This window comes from Pelobates fuscus, chromosome 8 (genome assembly GCF_036172605.1).
Source record: "Pelobates fuscus isolate aPelFus1 chromosome 8, aPelFus1.pri, whole genome shotgun sequence".
Taxonomy (NCBI): domain Eukaryota; kingdom Metazoa; phylum Chordata; class Amphibia; order Anura; family Pelobatidae; genus Pelobates; species Pelobates fuscus.
This window is the reverse complement of record NC_086324.1, coordinates 67,968,109-67,993,610: the sequence shown is the minus strand read 5'-3', so window position 1 is coordinate 67,993,610 and position 25,502 is coordinate 67,968,109. Positions and strand designations below refer to the sequence as shown.

The 25,502-nt window shown below is 41.8% G+C and overlaps 1 protein-coding gene across 3 annotated transcripts in view; it reads right to left on the bottom strand.

Moving 5' to 3' along the window:
- Positions 1-8,162: 8,162 nt before the first annotated feature.
- Positions 8,163-25,502, bottom strand: part of UBE2F (ubiquitin conjugating enzyme E2 F (putative)) — a 233,784-nt gene continuing 216,444 nt past the window's right edge. For all 3 annotated transcript variants that reach the window (XM_063429974.1, XM_063429977.1, XM_063429976.1), the window contains exons 9-10: positions 24,204-24,266; positions 8,163-10,195 (exon numbers count right to left, since the gene is read on the bottom strand). In XM_063429974.1, coding sequence (XP_063286044.1) covers positions 10,145-10,195; positions 24,204-24,266 — 114 coding nt within the window. In that variant the 3' untranslated portion in view covers positions 8,163-10,144. The remainder of the gene's footprint in view (positions 10,196-24,203; positions 24,267-25,502) is intronic.

The window sequence follows — 25,502 nt, the reverse complement described above, 5'->3', positions numbered from 1 at the left end:
GACTGGATCTTGGGACCACTTGAACAACGGCCGGGCCCCATGGCACAAAGAGCTGCCAGAAGACGCAGAGAGGATTCACCACGCAGACCCCCAGCACACAGGTCGCGCAACCCGTCCCAAAATGCTGAGTGACAGACAAGCTGACCCAGTGGACCGGTGTGACGCTGTCCCTGCCTGGCGGTCCGGAGACGTCGACAGAAAAGAATAGGGGACGAAGCCATCACATCCTGTTCAGATAAGTACTTTCTACCTCCCCATCTTTTGACATGCACTGACTAATAGATCTTGGCCTTCCCCGGCCCCCCCGGGACCTAACCCACCATAGAGCTTGACTTTTGACAGAGGCGCACAGCCCACCACTAACTGCGACCTTGGCTTATGTGTGCCCGACACGGAGCAGACCACAAGCTGGACGTACAGAAGCCGCTATTCGTGGCACCGATGGGCCATACCCAGCCATATAGCTCTTGGGAGGGGAGAGGGGGGAATCGGGCAGAGCTACACATGCGTACCATACCACCTGGGGACCACGTAATGTGACATGGAGGGAGACGTCTCCCATGAACCCTACCTACGCAAGCGATGCTAACGCGGGTAGCACACTAGTATGCCGAACACATTGGCAGACCTGCGGTCAAGTTGGGGGGGGAACATGTGACAGCATTGGTTGGGAGCACCTGCCGGGATAGGGAGAGGCACATTGGATTGGGGTCTGATATGTATGATGACAGACCGGCCCTATCTGGCTGTCTGATTTGACATGCTAGATGTTATTGCATGCCCTGAGTAACTACGGACTCTTCCTCCTGTCAAATTGCCGGACTTATTTGCTTGTACTGGGTGGTTGGCTCTGGGGGGAGGGGAGGGGATGTTACCCGACGGGGGCAAAACAAATAAAAAAATAAATAAAATAAAAAGTGCCACCCGACGCGCGGTTCACCCACGTTCACAGTCCGATACCGTACTCCACGGATTGAACTGCCGTTAACATAGTTCATGTGTTTTTGTGATAGATCCCATGTGTTTCTCCCCCCCTTGCCTGTCGCCTAGTCCTGACTGACATGACAGCCTAGGGACAAGTATGACCGTGACCTACTCCACCCACCCGATCACTGCACCCATGAGTAGATAACACAACAAGCTAATATGACGAGACGCTCCGAGCCGCTAGGAACAGGGAGACCACACTGGTGCAACATATATTTGATTAACAAAACAGTCCCCAGATAGAGAGTACCCATGAGCGCATGACCCGACAACCTGGTGCACAGTACTAGACGCACATTTAGCGGAACAGGAACCCGAATCAAACCCCGAGAGACGCACACACTTGACTGACGCCGCCTGGCGATAGCCACGACCCGAACTAGACCCGAGTATACCAGGACTACTGGTAGAACCACGCTTGCAGCCACTCCGGTACTCGCCGTGTAGTGGTACGGCGCTGGCCACCCACCCAGAAGGTATGTAGATGAGGATAAAGGTCTAGCTGACTGCCTCAATGAATATTTTTGTTAGGTATTTACAGATGAAAATGAAGGAAAGGGACCTCAGTTAAGAAAAAGGATAAATGAGTCATTTATTACACGTGAGTTTGCAGAGGAAGAGGTTCTATTTCAACTCTCAAAAGTAAAGACAAATACGTCAATGGGACCTGATGGAATACACCCAAAGCTATTAAAAGAGCTTAGTGGTGTACTAGCAAAACCATTAACAGATTTATTTAACCAATCATTGATAACAGGAGTAGTCCCAGAAGATTGGAAGTTAGCGAATGTTGTGCCCATTCACAAGAAAGGTAATAGGGAGGAGTCGGGCAACTATAGGCCAGTAAGCCTTACTTCAGTAGTGGGGAAAGTGATGGAAACCATGTTAAAGGATAGGATTGTTGAACATCTAAAAACACATGGATTTCAAGATCAGAGACAACATGGGTTTACTTCAGGGCGATCATGCCAAACTAATCTTATTGATTTTTTTGATTGGGTAACTAAAATTATAGATCAGGGTGGTGCAGTAGACATTGCTTACCTAGATTTCAGTAAGGCTTTTGACACTGTTGCACATAGAAGGCTTATCAATAAACTACAATCTTTGAGTTTGGATTCCAATATTGTTGAATGGGTAAGGCAGTGGCTGAGCGACAGGCAACAGAGGGTTGTAGTCAATGGAGTATATTCAAAGCTTGGGCTTGTCACCAGTGGGGTACCTCAGGGATCTGTACTTGGACCCATTCTCTTTAATATTTTTATTAGTGATATTGCAGAAGGTCTTGATGGTAAGGTGTGTCTTTTTGCGGATGATACTAAGATATGTAACAGGGTTGATGTTCCAGGAGGGATAAGCCAAATGGAAAATGATTTAGGTAAACTAGAAAAATGGTCAGAGTTGTGGCAACTGACATTTAATGTGGATAAGTGCAAGATAATGCATCTTGGACGTAAAAACCCAAGGGCAGAGTACAGAATATTTGACAGAGTCCTAACCTCAACATCTGACGAAAGGGATTTAGGGGTGATTATTTCTGATGACTTAAAGGTAGGCAGACAATGTAATAGAGCAGCAGGAAATGCTAGCAGAATGCTTGGTTGTATAGGTAGAGGTATTAGCAGTAGAAAGAGGGAAGTGCTCATGCCATTGTACAGAACACTGGTGAGACCTCACTTGGAGTACTGTACACAGTACTGGAGACCCTATCTTCAGAAGGATATTGATACCTTAGAGAGAGTTCAAAGAAGGGCTACTAAACTGGTTCATGGATTGCAGGATAAAACTTACCAGGAAAGGTTAAAGGATCTTAACATGTATAGCTTGGAGGAAAGACGAGACAGGGGGGATATGATAGAAACATTTAAATACATAAAGGGAATCAACACAGTAAAGGAGGAGACTATATTTAAAAGAAGAAAAACTACCACAACAAGAGGACATAGTCTTAAATTAGAGGGACAAAGGTTTAAAAATAATATCAGGAAGTATTACTTTACTGAGAGGGTAGTGGATGCATGGAATAGCCTTCCAGCTGAAGTGGTAGAGATTAACACAGTAAAGGAGTTTAAGCATGCGTGGGATAGGCATAAGGCTATCCTAACTATAAGATAAGGCCGGGACTAATGAAAGTATTTAGAAAACTGGGCAGACTAGATGGGCCGAATGGTTCTTATCTGCCGTCACATTCTATGTTTCTATGTTTCTATGTTACACGGGACTCTGCCCGAACTAGGGTGAGACGACCCCACACATTGATTGTAGGGGCTTACACCCTCACACATTGACACACACCAAGACACCAACACTCAGGACGTAATTTAGCTCCTGCGGGAGGGGCAACACACACCTCTTCTCCGCATCCCTCCTCCTGGGTTCCCAAACAGCCGCTACATCCCTGCGCGCACGCATCCACCACCTGAATCCCCCCTCCCCCCCGGCCTCTACCTGCCTGCGCAGCTAGTAGTCCGGCGAGTCTGGGTCCCTGACACGCGTATAGGCAGATTGGTGTAACGTTACACATTTCGCACGATGGCTTACACCCCAACACCCCTAACCATACTTACGCAAAACTGCAGGGGACTCAATGCCCCCGAAAAGAGATCCCATCCTCTGCGAGACCTTCAGAGACAACACGTCTCAGTTGCACTCCTCCAGGAAACCCACCTGAAGACGGAAGCGAACTCTCTACTTAAAAACCGGTACTACCAGCAGAACTTCTACAGTAACCACCCCTCTCTGAAGAAAGCGGGTACTGCCATTCTGATCGCAGCTGACCTCCAATTTATGGCTTCCGACCAGTTAGCTGATGCCGACGGTAGATTCCTATTCATGAAAGGGGAAATAGCCAGAAAAACACACACTTGCAAACATTTACGCCCCGAACTCGGGACAAGCCAGCTTCATTCGCAGAACACTGCTGAAACTGGCCAAGTTCGTGGAAGGAGTCCTGATACTGGGTGGAGACTTAAACGTCCCACTGGACCCCCTGACGGACACGTCCGTGGGACGGAGCCGTGTACCGAGCTCGACAATTAAGACCATCCTGAAGGCCCTCAGGGACCTTCGACTCGCATGGCATGACGCATGGCGGGCACTACACCCGGTGGAACGGGACTTTACGTACTACTTCACACTACACCGCCGGTATTCCAGAATTGATTACATCTGCATACAGCAGGAGGGACTTACCTACCTCAGGAAGGCTGACATCCAACCTACTCCCTGGTCGGACCATAGTGCGGTGAAAGTGGAAATGGAATCACCCCTGTATCGCCCGACCAAAAAGACATGGAGACTCAACGATGCCCTACTTCTGGACGAACCGACGAGAACGCAAATAGCTGAGCACATCCGTCAATACTTCGAGGAAAATATGACGTAGGAACTGTCAGGCATGACGATATGGGAAGCGCACAAAAGCGTCCTGATCGGACACCTAATACGGATAGCAGCGCAGAAGACAAGAGACGCGGGACGGCAACTACGGGACCTCACCCAACAGATAACGGCCTTAGAACTGAGGCATAAAAGATCTCAACGTGACCAGACATATACGGACCTCATCGCTAAAAGGAGACAACTGACGGACATCATAGAACACAGATATGCGAGACAACTGCAGCGCTCCAAAATATTCTTTTACAGACACGCCAACAAAGGCGGGAAACTGCTGGCCCAAATGCTACGAGGACCGCAAAACAGAGCTCAGGTACATGCATTGCGAACCAGACGAGGCAGACTGTCGCAATTCCCTGTAGAAATCGCTGAGGAATTCAAGCTCTTCTACATGAACCTTTATAACATAGACGGCTCAACCGAGGTCCCCAACGCCGAGCGTAAACACATGGACACGGTGAACTACCTGCAGGACTTCAGCCCTGATGCCCTCACCCCGGAGGAAGCAGAAACGCTGGACGTGCCGGTGACTGAAGAGGAGGTCAGACTAGCCCTAAAAGTAGCTAAGAACGGTAAAGCACCAGGCCCGGACGGCTTCCCGGTAGAATACTACAAGAAGTTCGGCGACGAACTGATACCGAAGCTGGCTAATGCCCTCAACAGCCTACGGGAAGGAGCTTCCTTTTATAAGGAATCCCTAGCAGCGACGATCACGGTGATTCCGAAACCGGGCAAGAATACGGAACAAGTGGGGAACTACCGCCCGATATCTCTCATCAACACGGACATCAAGCTCTTCTCGAAGATACTATCTTCTCGATTACGGGTCCACATGCCGCGACTGATTCACCCGGACCAAACAGGGTTCATCCCGGGCAGGGAGGCCAGAGACAGCACCCTCAGGCTCTTTGCGGTCCAACATGCAGCGAAACATCGCTGCATATGATGCTAACTGGAACCGGACTGAAGACCCTACGGGAAATATCGGACCGAAGGACAACTACCCTCATGCACCGATTTCACTATGCCCAACTCAAGCATTTCTACCACAATCTCCCGAACAGGACCAAGCTACACAGGGACTTGACTTGGTTTGAACAACTCTGCCTCCAGACGCCCGAAGCAGATGGCACCGTCTCGTCCATATACCAACGACTGGCGACAGGCGATAGGGACAAGAAGGACCTATTCAAGAGACAGTGGGAAGACCTCTTGGACACCACGTACACGGAGGGTCAATGGGAACAAATATTGCTGCTGCAACATAAAAGCTCCCCGAACACGAACTACCAGGAAATGAACTATAAACTGTTGTCACACTGGTACCGCACGCCATCTCTCCTACATCGGATCAACCCAAACATACCAGACATCTGCTGGAGATGTGAAAATGAAATAGGTACTATCAAACACATCTGGTGGGACTGCGACGAGATTCAACCATACTGGAAGGAAATTGAAGCAGAAATACGTAAAATATTGGGAGAACCCACGACCCTGACTGCAGACCGAGCCCTGCTACACCAGACAAACGACACGCTCTCAGCGTTCAAAAAATCAATTCTCAGACACCTGCTAAACGCAGCCAAGGCATTGATACCGTTACTGTGGAAAACGCAGACCTGGCCGACTATCGGGCAATGGCGACTCAGGGTCGATAGCTAGTCTTCTGGGGAGACCGGAAAAGCACGCAGAGCAATGGAGGTTATGGTATGTCTACTGCTCCTAAGACATATTCATTAACTAGAGGGGGGTGGGGGGCTGGAAAAGGGGTGATGGGATACCCGGACTCTCCGGACATGGCTCCACCGGTCGAAACCTGGCACACCACGCTACTTTGCAGTTACAGATAATGGACCTTCCTTGCAGTGTTAGATGCTGTGTGACATTCTGGGCCTGCTTCTCCTCATGGACCATACCAACTGCCTTCCTAATCAGGCAAGTCATCCGTGGTGGCAACAATGACTATCCGTCTCTTTCTGGGTCGGATACCAAGAAGAGGTTACCCCCTGAGCATAGTTCACACACCTGGAAGAATTAAATTCATAATGGACTCAGGATTCCGACCTGGTCCAAATGGATACTGGGGTTAGTGGACATTGTGCTATGGTTCTCCCCGGAGCCTGAGGCGAGATGAGGAGAATTAGGAATCATTACGGAACTCGTTCAGCAGGACCGTGCTTTGTGGTTTGTCACAAAGGTTTTTAACAGCCGGGGCATAGGCTAACTGAGCAAAGAACCAACCTGGCTGTTAAAATGCCTAGCTTGGGGCACATTGCGTCTGCTACAGTCTACCGTTATTTGCACCAATGCTGACTATTTCTTTTAAATGTCTTAATGCATTGTTGAGGGCAGTTAGTGGGTATTTGCTGGTGGGCGATGGTTCTCTTACTCTGCTACTTACTAGTTATACAGCTATATACATTATGTATATTCTTGCTTATAAGCTTTGATACTCTTAGCTATACACTTTACATCTTTTTTTTTTCTTTAATTATAAAATAAGGCCACCTAGACCCATGTAAGACAAATGTGAATCTTTAGGTGTACCAAAATTTTACCAGACTTTATCACCTTCTATTTGTATAATCATGTACCTACTTTGTGTTTGTGCTTTGATGTTTTCTGTATCATTGCCTCATAAAAACAGTGACTGACAAAAATAAATAAAATAGGGAAAAAGTATAGGTTTAAAAGATTTTTTTGTCACAGCAGCAAAACACTTCAAGTAGCTTTTTGTATTTTTGAATAAAGATACAATTATTTTCTCTGCTGAAATCCCGAGAAAATTTGATCTCTCAGCACAACACTGAGAAAGTCAGAAACAAACCCATTAACTTTAGCGCATCACAATGACTTAAGTGAATGAGAAGCTGTTCTTTTAAAGGAACACTCCAAAGGCCATAACCAATACAACTTACTCTAGTTGTTATGGTGCCAGAAATATCCGGGTGGTCAAACCATTTGCAAATAGTTTGGTAAATTGCCTGAGGTCCCCTGGGCATGAGATGCCTACACCTGTGGAAATCTCTTCACTGGTTGAGAACATCAGCTGAGAGCTTTCCGGCAATGAGCTAAGTCATTCACCACTGGTTTTAGCTCGGAGAAGGAGCTTCTGGGAGCACAGGAGCAGGCGAATAGCACCTGTTTGACTCTAGGGAAGTTGTAAAACCATTCTCACTTTGCAATCTTTGCAACAAAACCACTTCAGTAAGGTGAAGATGTTATGATGAATTTAATTCTACATAATTTTCACCTTAGTGAAGGGAGTAACCCTGAGTTTATATGTTTGTGTAACTTCATCTTTTCATGCGTGATTGATAGATCTAGCGCACAAGAACTATGAGAGCAGCAAAACTGTTAAAGATCTGCATGGCCAAGTCTAGCTTAGGAAAGATAGATTCTGAGTGTTAAAGAAGCAGTTATGGGTGTCTGATGGATTCCAGGTAGGAAGTCAATCCATTCACAAACAGTTTGACTACTTACATTAAGGGAGGAGTAAGGGTACTCCTGACACCATAACTACCACACCATGCTGTTTTTGTTATGGAGCTTGAAGAGTTCCTTCAAATATTCACTAATGGTTATACATGCTCTAATGTTTCCAAATCAATTTAATCTCCTATTGACTGGCCACACATTTCTTGTATTTTAACTGGTGCAATACAACAGACAAATAACGTGTTTAACAGAAGCTAGGTTTAAATTTATTAAATTTCACAGCAAGACTGGGGGCCCACTTAATATTCAACAGTTGGGAAGTTTTCTTTTGTGTGTGTGTTTTTTTTTTTAATTCCTTACAGAATTATTTTTTCTCATTTTAGTACAAATCCTCATAGTCTAGGTTTAAAGTACTATGAAAATAGCTTGAAGATCATCACACTGTATACTACTCATTTTCCCTGATTTCAACACGGATATTTGCAAAGCTATACTTAAGTTTGCAACACAGAGGTGGACTATAGTAACTAACTTACCACAAGAGAAAACCTTGCCAATAAATGGAAGGGAAGTTGGATTTTGTACTACAGATATTGCAGATTTTATTAGCAACATTCATTTTGTACATGTTATTATACAGGGAAATCAATATCAAAGTCAACAATGGGCAGAATTGGCATAGTGAATATTCAAAGCAGGGGTGGCCAAAAGCAAGACCCTCATTATTTGCCAAAGCATCTTGCGAGTTCTACAACAACTTGGATTTCAGTTATTGGCCTCCCCTGATTTAAGAGGAACATGTCGTTTTGACTGATGGAGTAAAAAAAAAAAATCCATTGCAAAGGAATGACATTCTCTAATAATAGCCTTGTTTGTTTCTTCGATAGATAAGTCTGTATGAAGGATCAAGGTTTTGTAAACTTACAAGACAACATTTTTATACAATGCAACTCCAACAAATCAAAACACTGCCCCTTACCAGCCATATCTATATGAAATCAGGACACATCACATACATGCCTGAGCAAAGAAAGTGCATATCCGTATATTCATAGCACTCATTTCATACATTTCAGGGTTGCAGTTACACACACTTTTCACTAAGCACCTTAAGATAATAAAATGTTTTGTTATTGTGGTAAACAGTACATTTTTTGTGTATCCACCCTGCACACACTTTCCCTTCCAGGGAGTTTGCATAATGGCATTTATTGTAATTTAATACGGCACCCTTAAAGGAAAAAAAATTAAAATGTTCAATCATGCCAAATACGCCCACCAATAAGTAAGGCCCATTACTTGGATTTTTGGCATTCCAGCATCTGTATTTCATAGAATGTTTATTAACTCAACAATGAATTGTGGGAAATTGAAAATTAAACAGCAGCATTAAGCCCAAAGTAGTCAATTTGGATACATTTTCCACTTCCTGTTTTTGAAAAAAAAATTTTAAACATGTCAGTGTAATTGTCAATGCACTATTTAGTCAATAAACACAACAAGTAACCGTGTTCATGATGCAGTCCTTCTGTACAAGTTGGGTATCTGAAGCAAACATATGTAGATATCAGTTGGTATAATATTAATCACTGCAATAGGTAAGCCACAATAGGGCTATGGAGTTTTCAATGTGGTTGAGCAACTTTCTGAGGAGTTGGAAAACTTTTTGGTTTTACTTAAAACACATCATTTGCAATTTGGAACACACCAATAATATTGGTGTTAATATTGCAGTTTAGACAAAAGCTTAAATAATATTTTTTTCCCTTTTTCTTTAAATGAGAAATTGTGATCAAGAGAAATTGTATAACAGAACCATACATGGCCACTACTTCAATTTACTGCAATACCCACCAACAAGCAAAGGATATATTGTTATGATATAGTGTGTAACACTGCTTGTTGTTCTACTTTACTTCAGATATGGGCTCTTAATATATTTGTTAAAGATTATTTGCGACATTAAAAAAACAAAACAAAAAAAAACCTAAACAAAAAGGAAAGAGAAAGGTTTAGTCCCTCCTCTTCATAAATAAAACACACACGTCAATAGCCAAACCGGAAGGGTGAAGGAACATGAGTAGCGGCATTTTTTTTTTCTTTATTTTTTTTTGTTTTAAGTCCAGGTGGCAGGAACACTGCGGAGGTGGTGTGCGGGTGCTGGAGGTAAAATACTTGTCTCAGTCTTTGAAAGGGAGAGGGTACAAAACCAGTCCAGTGGTTTCCAGTCTCTTCCCCCACCTGACTCTGGAGACATCTTTGAAGCTGGCCTGTTCTCCTGGAGAGGGCTCAGAGTTTTGAAGCTGTATATATGACATCATCTGGCATAACGCTTTATGTAATCCTCAACTTTATTCCGATACTCCTCCTGTGAGACATGAAAAACATATATATATATATATATTTTTTAAAAAGAGTAAATACAATACATTACGAACAATACATTATTTAAGGTGACAGGCCTTATGACTCAAGGAGAAGATTTTGTCTCTGATGTATTGATGACAAGATTCCTGACATATTGAAATAATTATACAGTTTTGGGGGGAGGGGGGGAAAGAAATAGAACACCAGAAAAAAATACTACAGAATGAAGCTATGTGACGACACAAAACACTTTGGTTGTAGCTCTGGAATAAAGTACAGAACGCACAGATAGCATGCACAAAAATAAGTATTGTATCTGACAAATTAATTTCCTTCTGTTTGGAGAGAGCCAGGGTGTCATAATATAAAGTCACTCCCAACTAAAGGATGTAAAACACCCATAATGCAATACTTCAGCTATATAGCAATACTATTCTCAGCTCTAAGACTTAAAGAGGAGGAAAGAGGAAGAAAACAAAGTGAATGGAGCCAGTTGAACACAAGCTAAGGCACCACAACTGAATGAAAGGCAATACTAAATGTGTCAGTTAAGGCACATATGTTGCTTGTGATATTATGACACAAAACTAAAAGCCTTGTCAATGGTTCCAAAAATATAAAAATTATAACATTTGGAAAATGTATACAGGGATGACCAAGTGGCTCTCTTGCAGATTTGTTCCATTGAAGTCTCATAAACATATCATCACAAAGCAGCTAATAGTGGAATGAAAAGTCACCAAGTTTTTGGAAGGCATAAATCTTTCCTAGTTATTCACAGGTGAAGGACAAAGGAGGGAACAACATGCTCTACTTTTATTAGAGGAAGAGACTACCTTTGTCAAAAAAAAATCCATTCTCAGGACTGCACAATCCTTGTGAAGAACCAACTGAGACAGTTGGAAAGAGATCTGAAGTCAGAAGTGTAGAGTAAACTGCTAGATGAAACAACACCTTCCAGGATAGCAACAGCAAATATTATTAATAGACTCAAAAGAAGCATATTGAATCACTAAGGAGGAGCCGCAGGACAACACAGTATGACGTAGGGGCAATGACCCAAGCACAGTATGTGTGAATGGTGGGCCGGCTGTTTATAATGTGTGTTGCCTGTATTTATTATATGTGTGGTGCTGTTTGAATGCAATGTGTGCTCTGGCTGAGTAAGTGTAGTGCAAGGTGTTTTCTGGTTATGTGTGATGTGTGTAGTTTTGGTCTGTGGTGTGTGCTGGCAGTGTATAAGTGCTTTGTTTTGCTCCCCTCCTGCATAGCATTCTGAAGGAAGGTGTCTGAACGCAGGCAGGGAATCCTAGTGGCAGCATTCTTACTCATTAGTGAGTGCTGGACCGCGAGGGAATGATTACTATTTTCTGTGACCACTCCCAGCACTGAACCTGATCCCTGAAGTCCATTGTAGCCGCTGTGCATATCCTGGGCGTCAGGCGATAGGAGTTCCACACACCTGATGTAGTTAGCATATTTGAAACCTTAGATCAGGGTTCATACACTAAATAAGGAATTGTGAAAAAATAACAAAGGAGTTGCATATGTTAGGCCAAAATCAGGCATTATTGCCTAAACTACACCTATCTACTAAATTCTAGAGTATTCTCAGTCAATAGACCAAATGATTTCCCACAATATTCCAGAATCCCCCACCCTCCCCCCAACCTTTTTGAATTCTATGCACAAAACATAGTTGGTGTGCATCCTTACATTTTTATTAATAGCACGACAATGCCTTGGCAATGTTCTCATGATTCCTAGTTTGAATACTCAAACAGATATGTTTCACATTAATGATTCAAGGAAGAAGCAGAATTACAGAGTGAATAGTGCTTTTTGCATACAGTGAGGTCACTAGGGATATCAGGAATCTGCTAAGCCTCAGTGAGTAATATTGCGTAACAATGGTTGGGTCCTCACTTACAACAGATTAAAAACCTCCATAATGAACTTTAACAAAATTTTAATTAGTCAAGAAAATAAAATAGAACAGACAGATGAAAGAACCAAAATGCCACGTGATGACTTACTATGGGGAGGTCCTAATCCACAGGTAAGGCTAATGAAATAACATATTCAATTTCAATAATGAGCTATACTATACCTAAAAATTTATCTAGACATCTGTACCATGAGACGCGAGGAACTGTGCAACAAAGCTCAACAGACTTAGCAAGTGGTTTTACAGCACAATAGCGTTTATTCACAAACATGGGAGTTGTGGAGAATTAGGAAGAGGATTGTAATTCTTAGATAAAAATAGCAGAATGGGTAATTTCTTCTACTTCGCTATTGTTCCAGGTCAGCTATTTTGGATTGATTTCCAATCCCTTGTGTATTCTGCACAATTCCGGTTGATTGGATAACCTCTGTTGTCAATTCTGCACAACCATTGGTTTATTGAATAATTACATTTTGTTTTGATTTCTAACTTTGCTCATAAATACAACACATTCAAATTTTGATTATGCTTCAGATTTCCAAATGATAGCGCTCTTTTTTTTTTTGTCTGTTTTCAACTGCATCGGAAGTACAGTTTGTTAGAATTGACCAGCAGCAGACTCTAATAGAAGGCTGGAGAGACCTTTTCTTTAAATAACCTTAATGTATACCAACACAATACAAAAAGTGAAGAAAATAACTTTTTTGTTAAGTTTTTGCTTCTAATAATTTTACACATACAGTGCTACTAAAGAAAAAGGACTTAAAATAAATCCCTTTATCAGTCCTGATTGCTATATGCATATGTCTAGCACATACCGGTACATACTTTTTTGTAGTTGGCACCAATACCGCATCTAACCCTATGCTTACATAACTGTAACCATTCCTGCTCTAACCTTACCCCTAACCCTAAAACAGCATTAACACTTATCTTACCTCAACACCAAATCTATCATAAACCCTACCTCTAACCAAATCTGTCATAAACCCTACACCTAAGGAAACCCTCTGCTAATACCATTGTTGCTAGCAGCAGGTGGGTTTTCTAGTTAACAGTAGAGAGTGGTGTGTTGCTGCTGGCTGTTTTCAGAATTACAGGTATATCCCTGTAATGCTGCAAATCAGGCATGCCAGTTACACTGTGATCGATGCTGGGCAGCTGGCAAAGCCCAGAATTGGTAACAATCTGCATGGGGACATGCTGGAAGACCATGGGAGGTCTTCTTTGAGCACCTGCCATTTTAGAAACACCACAGCTAACAGAAGGGAGACCCATGTATCCATTGATTCCCTGCTCACACCAATAAAGTTAGGATGTTCCATACAACCCAAACGGCATTTAAGCCCACTCTTTTGAGGACAGCATAGAAAGTCGTCAAAGGGTTAATGATGGCAGGAGCTCCCTAACAAACTACCTTCCCGAGCGTCTTACCGGGACTCCTGCTGTCCACAAACCGCACCAAACAGGGACTTAATCAGCGAGAAAGACGGGCGGAGCATTCAGATACAGAAAACCGGAATCCCGCCCGACCAAGACGAGAAGAGTGAGGCTGCGGCCTGGTGACGGCTCCGGGCGGGAGAGACGGCCGGTCTCCCGTCCCCTGCCTGAACCCCCAGCAGGACTACATAGAGTCCCGTCCCTCCCCCTCTGGGCCGGGGGGGATATCCCGGTCCACAAACTCTGGCCACACAGACCAGCAAGGAAAGCGTGCAACACAGCCACAAGACATGGCGGGGCAACAGACCCACAAGGTACAGTCAAAATGGCCGCCCAGCTTAGATCTACAAAACGGAGCAACCGCTCTAAAGCACACATATCCCCTATGGAAGTGTTTGACCAGCTGTGTGCAGGCCTCAGGAAAGCCCTGCAAAGCTGAGGGGCAACCCACCGACAAGCTGACCTAACGGTGGCCTCGTGGATAAGACCTGCGGCGAGACGCAAATATTATAAGCAGGTACCCTGAGCATCTAAGATGGCAGTCAGGCAAATCAGATACCAGAGGGCCCTGAGAAACACACTCTCCCACCCGCACACAAGCAACACAGGGACCTTAAAGCAAGCGACGCACATGAAAAAAGCATCTGACCTTGATCCCAGCTACCAGCGCAGCACCAAGCACCTCTCCTCGACCAATGCTTCAACACAAGCGGCTAAGAGGCTACACATCATGAAGAGACTTACCGGAGCTGACCCCTGCAACAGAAACACCGAGCCCTGTGGCCATAATGACCCTGCAACACTCCGCAGCCGCGCTACAGCACCCGGCCCATGGGGGTCTAGCGAGAGAGAGGTCTGGCGGGGAGACATCACCGGAGACCAGCATAACAGCCACCATGCCAGCGACACCCTCCACGCTTCGGGCGTCGGATGAACAACCAGGACTTACCTACAGTAATCGTGAGCTCCATGTTGCACAGTATATGGAACCACGAGATGCAATGATTTACACATGTAATAGTAGTTAAACCCTTACCATTTGAGCCCAAAGTGAAACTAATCTCCCGGCACCAGCCTAATCTATAGCATGGTCCGTGTGCAACCCTAAGGGGCCATTGGCCAACAGAACCCTAGTGGGAACATCATGGGCAGGCAATGATTACCGTTGTAATTGTATTATTTTGGGTCATGGTATGCTGAATCTCACATGGCGATTAAGAATTAGAGGTATTAACGCCCTCGCGCCTCCCCCCCTCGGTTGCTTAACTATGTATTTTCCAACTTACGACCATTCTTAACATTTCTGACAATCTCCCAGAACCACGCTTTTCACTTATTGTAATACATGTAAACTTAGCATAATTATTATTTTAAACTATATGTAACTGTACTTAGGCACACTTAGGGTGCCTGGCGTAACTGGGAGGTCCCGGGACTTTCTTTGGTTTAAAGCTGTTTAATTGCTCCGCAACGACCTGTAAATACGTTTGAAGACACACTATGTCTTCGCTCGCACGCAAATAGATGAAGCACTGTTAATCGGCCTAGCATACTCTTAACGCATTGACCTAGCTAAGACTGCTCATATATATGCTAACCTCAATCTGTCTAGCACATACTATAACATAAAACGTTTTCTTCCACAACTATGACAGACAGTAAGGAAAGCGCACACTCTATCACTGTCTACCCACTGTCTATATCTCCCCTCAAACACAAAAATGTGCTGCCTATCTATATGCCACGTTATGTTTAATATGTGTTATTATACCGCTTGTGACTGCTATTGTGGCTGACCAAGCTACTGTTATACCATGCACAACAGAAAGAAAAAAAAAAGGGGTTAATGATAATGCTCTCCCTCCTTGCCACTATTGATATTTATTATCTTTTCTTCCTTGTGCCAGATCTCAAAACCTGTATGCAGCCATTGTGTTCTCCTCTGCCCATGATGTCTGCTGTTTGCCCTTCTGTGGGACTGATTCTTTTGATGGATTATGATTACATTTGATTTGTAACTGAAACAGAACTTTAAAGGACCACTCTAGGCACCCAGATCACTTCAGCTTAATGAAGTGGTCTGGGTGCCAGGTCCTTCTAGAGTTAACCCATTTTTTCATAAACATAGCAGTTTCAGAGAAACTGCTATATTTGTGAATGGGTTAAGCCTTCTCCTATTTCCTATAGTGGCTGTCTCATTGACAGCCGCTAGAGGCGCTTGCGTGATTCTCACTGTGAAAATCACAGTGAGAGCACGCAAGCGTCCATAGGAAAGCATTATGAATGCTTTCCTATGTGACCGGCTGAATGCGCGCGCAGCTCTTGCCGCGCGTGCGCATTCAGCCGACGGGGAGGAGAAGAGGAGGATCGGAGGAGGAGAGCTCCCCGCCCAGCGCTGGAAAAAGGTAAGTTTTAAACACTTTCCCCTTTTCAGAGCCAGGCGGGAGGGGGTCCCTGAGGGTGGGGGCACCCTCAGGGCACTCTAGTGCCAGGAAAACGAGTATGTTTTCCTGGCACTAGAGTGGTCCTTTAAGCTCAACCCACTGTCAAGTTTTGTCAACATGACTGATAAATACATAAGCAAAAATATTCCCTACATTTCCTTAAGCATTCTATGAACACTACAGTATTCAGACACAGCTATATAGAACCAGATTAGATGAAGTTTGTTTTTGGTAACTGAGCCACTTTATTGTGCCTTGGGAGAATTTGGTATTTTAAAGAGACAGGTGAGAAGTCACTACAGTGAATATATTACATATATGATCGGCGTCAAACTTTTAAATAGATGGGAGTCACAGGATACAGAAGAATATGTGCCATCGTAACAGCGTAAATGATTTGTCCATGAATACTATACAGCTTTAACTGGAGCATTTTCGGCCCAGATGTACACTTACGAGATGCAGCTGCACTATTCTCCAGATAATTTGTCACAGAGACAAGACAATTGGACAGACCAAGACTGACATCAGATACAGAGACACATCCAGATCTCATCTCTTTTCCCATCTAACAGTTTTAACAGACAGCCTCTCTAAAACATCTTAAATTAGGCTCCTAAAAAAGGAAATTCAAAGAATTTAACGCTCTAGGTACCACACTCATTTTGAATGTCACACACAGTTTAGCATAATGAAAACAATAATTAGGTAGATTTAATAGGGAAAAAAGGCGGGAAATGAAAAAAATAAAAACTGTCTTTCTATGCACTCTTTTCTCCAATGAGTTTGAATTTTTCCAGCTGTGCATTTCAAGTAAACATTTTGAGCCTAAGTGCATAGGCTTGCCTCTCTATGGAAACCACAAGGTCTGCTGTGCTCTTCTACAACTTGACATTTTGGCTGCCTAACTTTCCCTGATTTACCTATTATTCTTAAGAGATAGTGTCACTAACTGCCTCTCTGCCATCTTTATAATGTTTTGAATTTCTTTATTTTTAAATTCCTTCCTTCCTTCGAACACAGCTTCTCCCATGCCAGGCTTCATCCTAGTAATCATGGCTTCAATTAATTATCGACATACACACGGCCTAGGCATCCAACCACCAACTCTAACCTCTTGTTCGCTCACATTTTGGCAGTTTTCAGCTCTTTGTAAGTTTTTATGGTATGTATGATCAGGATCCTAGCAAAATACACCTGGTTGAACTGATCTAAGATAATGGAATAATACTGGGTATATGGAGAAATCTTATAACGTTGCTTGAAATTATATTCAACATAACATGCTCGTTACCACGTAGTGGCAGAGGGAGGTGGGTGGGTATTTATTTGGTCCTGAAACCAGTCGAGCTGATGGTGATAAATGCATCTTAACATTGCACTAAAGAAAACAAAATGTGCGAACAAAACTAAATCAAATGAGGTAAGGCCTCACTAAGTGAGGACAAGCTGTCCCATTAGAGGAGCCAATTAGTGACTGCTGCATATAAGTCCAGTGTGGACTGTCTATGGGTAAACTGGACAGAAGTTGCCGGATTCCATCGGTGTGGTGCACGGTCTGATGCACAGGGCCCAGTGTTGGTCAGAGAGCCCTGAGGGAAATACAGTGTGGCCAACCGGGCTATCACCTCTTTAAGATTGTGTATCATGTGGTAATCTTTGCTCTTAAGGACCATGAGTGTACGTTACAATCACCAGCGATACGCCAGAGTACCTCCCAAGAGGTCTGCATAAAACGTGAGTGACATTGCTTCAAAGTCATATGGTATCTGCCCAGCCCCACCGTCTTGCCCTGTTTTGGAGGCAGTAGTGCAGCCAGAAAACGTCTCAGGAGACGCGGTCCTACTTGATACTCCGATCTTTACATCGTTTCTGTATCTCATATCTTCTAGCACTGCAAAGCGGCAATCATACATTTTGTTTTGTTGCCCTTGTACCACCTGCTGCAGTTCAGAAATTTGGTGTGCATAATCACTGTATGCATTCTCCAAGACTCCCAGCCTGCCCAACAGGACCTGTATATTTGTGTGAGTCGGTCTAGATGTTTGTCTGGAGGTCCGCCAGAAGCACCTCCAGCACCGCAGTTGTCAACAGAGCGATGCCTGGACCCGAAGGTTGCTTAACTGTTATATCAACTGTTATATGGGCCTAGCCTCACCATGCAGTTGTTGCAAGCGATCCCCAATGTTTAAGCACAGCTGTGGTTAATTCAGTTTTTGCTTCTTAGTTATGCAACCTATAGTGCTTCAACAGTATTACTTAAGTCCTTAGAGTCAGGATATTGAGTCCCATAGAGGGAGAAAATAGTGCCGAGTGTTTGGAGCTCTCATTCAATACGAAGATTTAGCTCTGCTGCTCGACCCAGCTCCCCCCAGTCTATGAGCATCTGTATGTATGCATGCCCGACAACATTTGAATGTGTCTGTAAATGTTTGTAAGAGTGTCTGAATGTGTTTTTGTCTAAGTGTTTCAATTTGTTATATGTCACTCATCAATGCCAGTCAAAGTCATTGAAAGCTTACGTCAAGAGTCACAACCTGAACTAATCACATAATTATTTAATTACGGAGATGCATTAATTACTGAGATGCATTCTCTTTTGAGGTACGTTTTAAGATCCAAAACATTAGCCCTTTCTCAAAAAAGAACTATTTTTATATGACAAAATACACCATCTAAAAGGAAAAATGTTTCCACTGATATGTATTTCATATGACTCAGTATCACAATTAGCAAAGAGGTTAATTAAGAACGGGTCAGGCAGTGAATGGTTTATCAATCAGAAGATGGCTCACATTCTAATTAAATCATTACCATGAGCTTGCAGCCTTATGCTTCCTGCTTGAATGTCTTTTTATATACTGCTACGATGGCCCTTCTGGAGAGTGGTATTTCAATAAGACTATTATGAACCAAGACTGGAAGCAAAAGTGTTAAATGAAACTGCAAACACTAAATGAGGTCAGTGATCCTCATTATGGAAATTGACATTAATTAGCCTAAACTATGATAAACATGGTCAAAGCAAATGCTGCAATGAAACACAGACATCTTACTTGCCTTTGTTGACAGTTTATAATCTGTTTGAGCAAGGACACTGTGCCCACAACTAGCAATACAGAAAGTGGATGTTTGGAAATCCATAGCGTTCCACCACACCTCCACTGGTGTACAATAAAGAAAATGTTATATTGCAAATGGTGCAGGTTTATAGCTGGGCCTCAACCACACACACCCCATAAAATAAATACAGATCAACTTATTGGTAATTAGTGATTGTTTTAAGTGCCCCTTGTAATTCAAGTATTTGATTTTCACTATTCCATTTTCATAATATAACCCTTATTATTTAATACTAAATTATATATATATATATATATATATATATATATACACACACACAAGATCCAGCGCACTCACTTATCCACTAAACAGCAACTTCAATCTTGACAGATTGTATTCGTTTTTTGTTTTTTTTTAAAACACCTAATCTAGGCACAAATAATGGTGGTTTAGTTGCATTATATGAGCATACATTGTATAAGCCTGCCACAACGGTGATGTACCCCATCTTTGGCTGGTCCTACTCTAATTGTATAAATTGGCCCCCAGCAGCACCAGCACCGTATTTATGCATGTTCAGGTGAGTGCAGTCCCACTGGCTTCATAATATATATATATATATATATATATATATATATATATATATATATATATATATAAATAAAATAAAATGGGAAATGTTACTCGATGCACCACGACCACTTTAGTGATTTAACGGTTTCGCTATGAAGCACTGCACATTCAGAGTTGCTGCAGGAGATATACTCCACCTCCGGGCAGCATCCTTGAGCAGAGTCATTACCCAGCCTAGAACAAGAATTCGGGATAGCTAATGTCAGTTCTGCGCATATTTCTATATCTCAAACTGGCACTCTCAGCCCATGAATGGCCAATGGGATCGACATACAGCTTGATGCATGGAACTGGACTTTAGAGACACTTGGTGCCTGGCAGCGACTCAGGTTAGAGAGCAAACCCCTGCAAAACATTTTACCCCATTACCAGAGAACAGTGCCATGGTACTCCATACATCATAACCACTGTGGTTGTTATAGTGCATTAAGTAACTCTTTAAGCAATATTATCCAATATGGTTTTGTAAAATCAGGCTTGATGATATAATTAATTTGTTAACATTAATTTGTCTGACAGCTCAGCTACGTGTGATGTTTAGGAGTGCCACTATATTCAATAATTAAAGTTCATAATTTGTTTCAAATTTGGGACTAGTCTGAGAAAACAACTTAGACTTAACTTACTGTGACTTTCACACAGTTAAAAAGTATTTACCCAGAGTCAGCTCCTAATTCTTTTTTCCTTGTGCCCATTTCCAAAGTAAGAGTTATCCATTCTGAGAGAATGGGAGTGGGTGTGGGTTGTTTATGAAAGGTGAGGATTAAGGATTTGGTAATAATTGAAAGACAAATGTAAGGTATTTCTTAAAATTGCTGGAGCAGGCCTATGAAGTAACATGCGGGAAATTAAAAAGTAGTAGTTTGGTATTGTTTGTGCTTCCTGTAGAACTGTTCTCCGCTAAGGGTTTACAGAAATGTAATATTTGAAAAAAAAAAAATTAAGGACATATTCCCTTGCAATCTATCATAGATATTGCACTAATTCGATCATTTTATGTTTGTTATAGGAAATTTGCTTCTAGAAAAGTGAATATACCTAATACTTGCAAAACGGGTCTGTTACCATACAATGAGTGAAATCGTGTGCCTGACTGTCCCTTAACCAGGTCAAAGTAGAAATCCCAATCTACCCAGAAACAGATTCTTAAACATTGATTCATCATTATAATGCTTTATCTTCATATATTAAATATTTGGGTGCTTGTGCATCACTAACTACCAATTAGTTCTATGTTACAGATGGGTGAATTCCATCAAGAGCATAGACTGTACAATGTGTTGAGTCAATTCAAGATTGTCTTTTAATAAGAAATATTTCTGTTGCCTGTTAAAGATACTGTTGAGCACATCTTGAGAGATTAATTCACAAAGGACTCCCCACAAACAAAAATCAGCACTTTAATTAAAATAGTGTCATGGAATATTATTTATTTCATATTGTGGATAAATCATGCACAAATGGATTTGCGTACATGAACTTTGAATCTACGCTTTTACCAATTTTAACAGATAAATATTAAACTACACATTAAGCAGATGCATTTGCAAGTACTTGAACATATATTTAACTGAATTCATAATTACTCAAAGCTATAAAGGTTATTTTGTCTTTGCTGATTAGGGCTTGGCTAAAGAATTCAGCCTGAACATTTGAAGGCAGTATAATCCGATACTGGGAAGTGGAGACAAATAAAGGGATGTAATATGTCATCACCAATAACCCCCCAAACTAAGCATCCTATGTGCAGAGCCTTGCTGAATTGCTCTCACATGGGGAAATGCTGTCTTTGATGGTGACTTGTCTCTTGTGTAAAACACTAGCGGATAGAAAAGGAAAGGGCCAGGACTGACTGATGTGTTGCGGTGGATATTTGCGGTTCTGAATTTGAGACTGTTTGTTGTGTGTGTGTGTGTGTGTGTGTGCGAGAATAGGCTGCTTGTGAGAAAGGGGTGGCTTGTGGAATTGCTTGCTTGCAGAGTGTTTGAGTGGAGGAAGCTGTATGTTTTTGGAGGGGGCTGCTTGTATGTATATGGTGGGTGCTGTTTGCAGTGTGTGCATGTGGAGGAACCTCTTAATAGTGTGAGAAAGGCGATTGTAGTGTGTGTTTAGAATTCTGTTTGTGGTTTAGTGCGTGGAGAGGAATGTTTGTTGTGAAGTGTGTGTTTGGTGGGGGCTGAAGTGCCGTGGTTATGGTGTGTAGACTGCACCTGTAATATTTGCTGTTCTACACAATTTCTGAATTAATAAAATCAAGGCTTGCTCTGTTTAATCTATACAAAAACACAGACCGTTTTACCAAAAATTAAAAAAAAAAATTCAGTGGTCTATGTACTAAAAATAGCAAACATAAATACAGGGCTAGAATACAAAGATGCCTAAATAACAAGATGCACACATTTATTACAATCCTGCAGTAATGACAATTTGTATATTAATGCAAAATGTCATTTTTTTATATTATGACTTCAGAATAATGCATGTTCCTTTAGATTACATAAGGTAAGGGTAATCAAGACTTTTCAAAATATATATAAAGTTAGTTTGTACATATTAATATATATTTATTATTTCACTAAATGCTGTGGATTTCATATATAGAAGCCGCCGAAAAGTTCAGATAAAGCATCATATTACATGTTAATAGACCGAAAGATATTTTACCAAAACAAGAAAGATGAAGTCATCAATGGTCACTATTTAATTGTGACCTTTTCCAGATAGTTTATACGTAATTAAGCGTGTGTCAAATCAAGGTTGTACAGGTGAACACATACCATCAGATAAGAAGCTTGGGTTACAAATGACCTTGGTAAAGTGACATCTCTCAAGATGTCAAGTCCTTTTTTTTTTTTTTTTTACCACTAAAGCCTGCAATATGAATGCTCTGGAAAAAAAATAAAAAAAGAGCAGTGTTGCACATCCATTTGTATGGATTAAAGAGAACACTTGACCCGTATAGCTGAAGAGTGTCTGTTGTTTCGGGGGAAATTTAATTTGTAAAGGATTTATACTTCTATCTATACAGAAAAAACAAGGGATTCAAAGACATGCTGCGTTCTTCACACCTTTTCATTAACAAGAATATGTCAATCACTGAAAAGAAAAAAAGATGTTCACAGAAAAACATGCTTTCATATTTCTCTGCAAAGCAATATAATGTGAGCATTCTGTACAGTGTTTCCCAACTTTTGTGAAACCACTTTGTCTCAGTATTTTTTTGTGTGCCTGACTCTTCTAGACACTGGGCGGAGCAATCGCCGTTTAGAAGCGTCAATCCCCCCACAGTCACCACTGATGGCAGCAGGGAATTGGCTCTGTGGATATTACTGGATTTACCCCACATTCCAAGTTCCTCCATGCAACCCCCCCCCCTTATTTATAGTTAGAGAAGGGAGAGAGGGGTGTAAGAGGGTGTGCGTGGCAGCAGTTTCTTGTGTTGTATGTGTGTAAATGTTGCTTTAGGTGTTGTGTGTATGGGTGCTAATTCTTATGTTGCATTTGGGGCTGTAGTGGGGGGGCTATAGTGGGGTGATATGGGCTGTAGTGGAGTGACTAGAGAGATACAAAAGCTGTAAAAGAAATCTCATGGGGGGCATAATGAGGATAACAATATTCATTTTTGCCTAGAGGACGAAAAAAACTTGCACCGGCCCTGTGGGTTTTAAGATCATCTTGTTCTGTCTGAAGGAGACTGGTCTCTGCATGGCCCCATCCCCTCAGACAGTACACAGCGATACGAGGAAGATGGAACATTGGGAGAGAACGGATGTACTCCTATTTCATTTGTTGCACTCAGTGCACTATTTTTGAATGCATTGCCCACAGACAGGGCTGTGACGCAGACAGATGTCACGCATGTATAATTAATTTGTTCCAAGAAAGGTGGCGACCCTACCTGGAATTTTCCTTTATCTTTGAGACATATTTCTACACCACAAACTGGCAATAAATACATTTCATTGAGCTAAAATTAAGGTATGCAAAAACACATGATAATGTATTAACCCCCCAAGATCCCTAATCACACGCCTTCCTAATTATTACTTTGATATCCTTTTTCACAGCAAATTACATAGTTTTTGATCTATTAGCAGCTTTTTAACAGCTGTAATAAGTTACCATTGAAATTACTGGTCTTTTGTGTCCCATTAATATTTACCTTTATACTCTCTGATCGTAGAGCATATTAAACAGACTTAAATAGAATATGTTGCAGGACTAGGAAAGACTAAGATTTCCTAGAGGAAAATTTGGACTCTTCCTGTAAGACAGTCTTACACAAAATATCATAAAAACTGGTAAAGACAGTAGGAAAATCTTAACATAAAAAAAAAAGGATTTTTACATTTGATTAAAGCTTTTTTTGTGACAAGTCAATCTTTTGGGTTAAAAACATGAAGGAGATGGATAAAGATACTGGGATCAGAAGCACAAAGACAGTTGAGTCAGGAAAGGTGGGGGAAGCTATTTTTTTTTACCTTATCTCTCAAATGATGCTCTGCAGCTTCAATGTTCAAAGGATCATCAAAATTTAACAGATCCTGTGGAAAAAATAGAAAGACATTTCATGAGCATTAACTTAACATGTTCTCACATTACCAGGCTATTGGGCCACAGCTTCCAATCAAACAAAGAGCTCAAATATATAAAATAGTAAAATCTGTTAAAGGATCACCATAGGGTCAGGAACACAAACATGTATTCCTGACCCTATAGTGTTAAAACCACCATCTAGCCCACCAGGGCCCCTCATGCCTCCATAAATATAGCAAACTCTTACTGTATTCAAGCCAGAAGCTGTAGCTATGCATGCTGTTTGCCTCAACAACAAAAAAAACAAGCAGTCTGCTGACATCATCAGAAGTTATAGCCTATTTCAATCACAATGCTTCCCCATAGGATTGGATGAGACTGACAAAGAGGCGGGTCAGGGGCAGAGCCAGCATGATTCAAACACAGCCCTGGCCAATCAGCATCTCCTCATAGAGTTGAAATTAATCTCTATGAAGAATGTTCAGTGTCTGCATGCAGAGGGAGGAGACACTGAATGTTTGGATGCATTTTAGGCAGCCATGACCCAGGAAGGATCTCAGTCATCTAAGGAGTGGCCAGTGAAGTTATCACTAGGCTGTAATGTAAACACTGCATTTTCTCTGAAAATACAGTGTTTACAGCAAAAAGCCTGAAGGTAATTATTCTACTCACTAGAACATATTCAATACGCTGTAGTTGTTCTGGTGACTATAGTGTCCCTTTAAGCACTAAAATGGTAAAAGGGATACTTTAATCACTCATATGTTCAGTGCAATGTGTATGAAAAAGGTTTTATTTATTTATTTATTTTTTTATTACTAAACTTTATTAAAACAAATTTAAATAAAAAAAAAAAAAAAGGAAAGAAAGAAAGCAGCCTATCCATTTTGCCCCTAACTCACCAGCAGGGATTTCCTGTTTCCGTTGCATAGCAAATGCTTCTGGTACTTGGACAGCAGACGTTCACTTTATAGAATACCAAACTAGAACTGAACTACAACTCTCTGAAACATCTGCTGTGCTCAAAAAATGCTCTTGTGCAGAGGTTAATGGGATAGGTTGAGAACTACATGCTTGGCTGGGCTACCTTCTGGCCTGAACTCAATGTAGAAGCTGGAAATCATTTAAAAATATTTTCAATATATTAATTTACTATATTATGTGTTCATTAAAATAACGTGTTAACTCTAAATTGCAGTGTTTCTGTAAACAAACTAGTAGAAATTATTTGTTGATAGAAATAT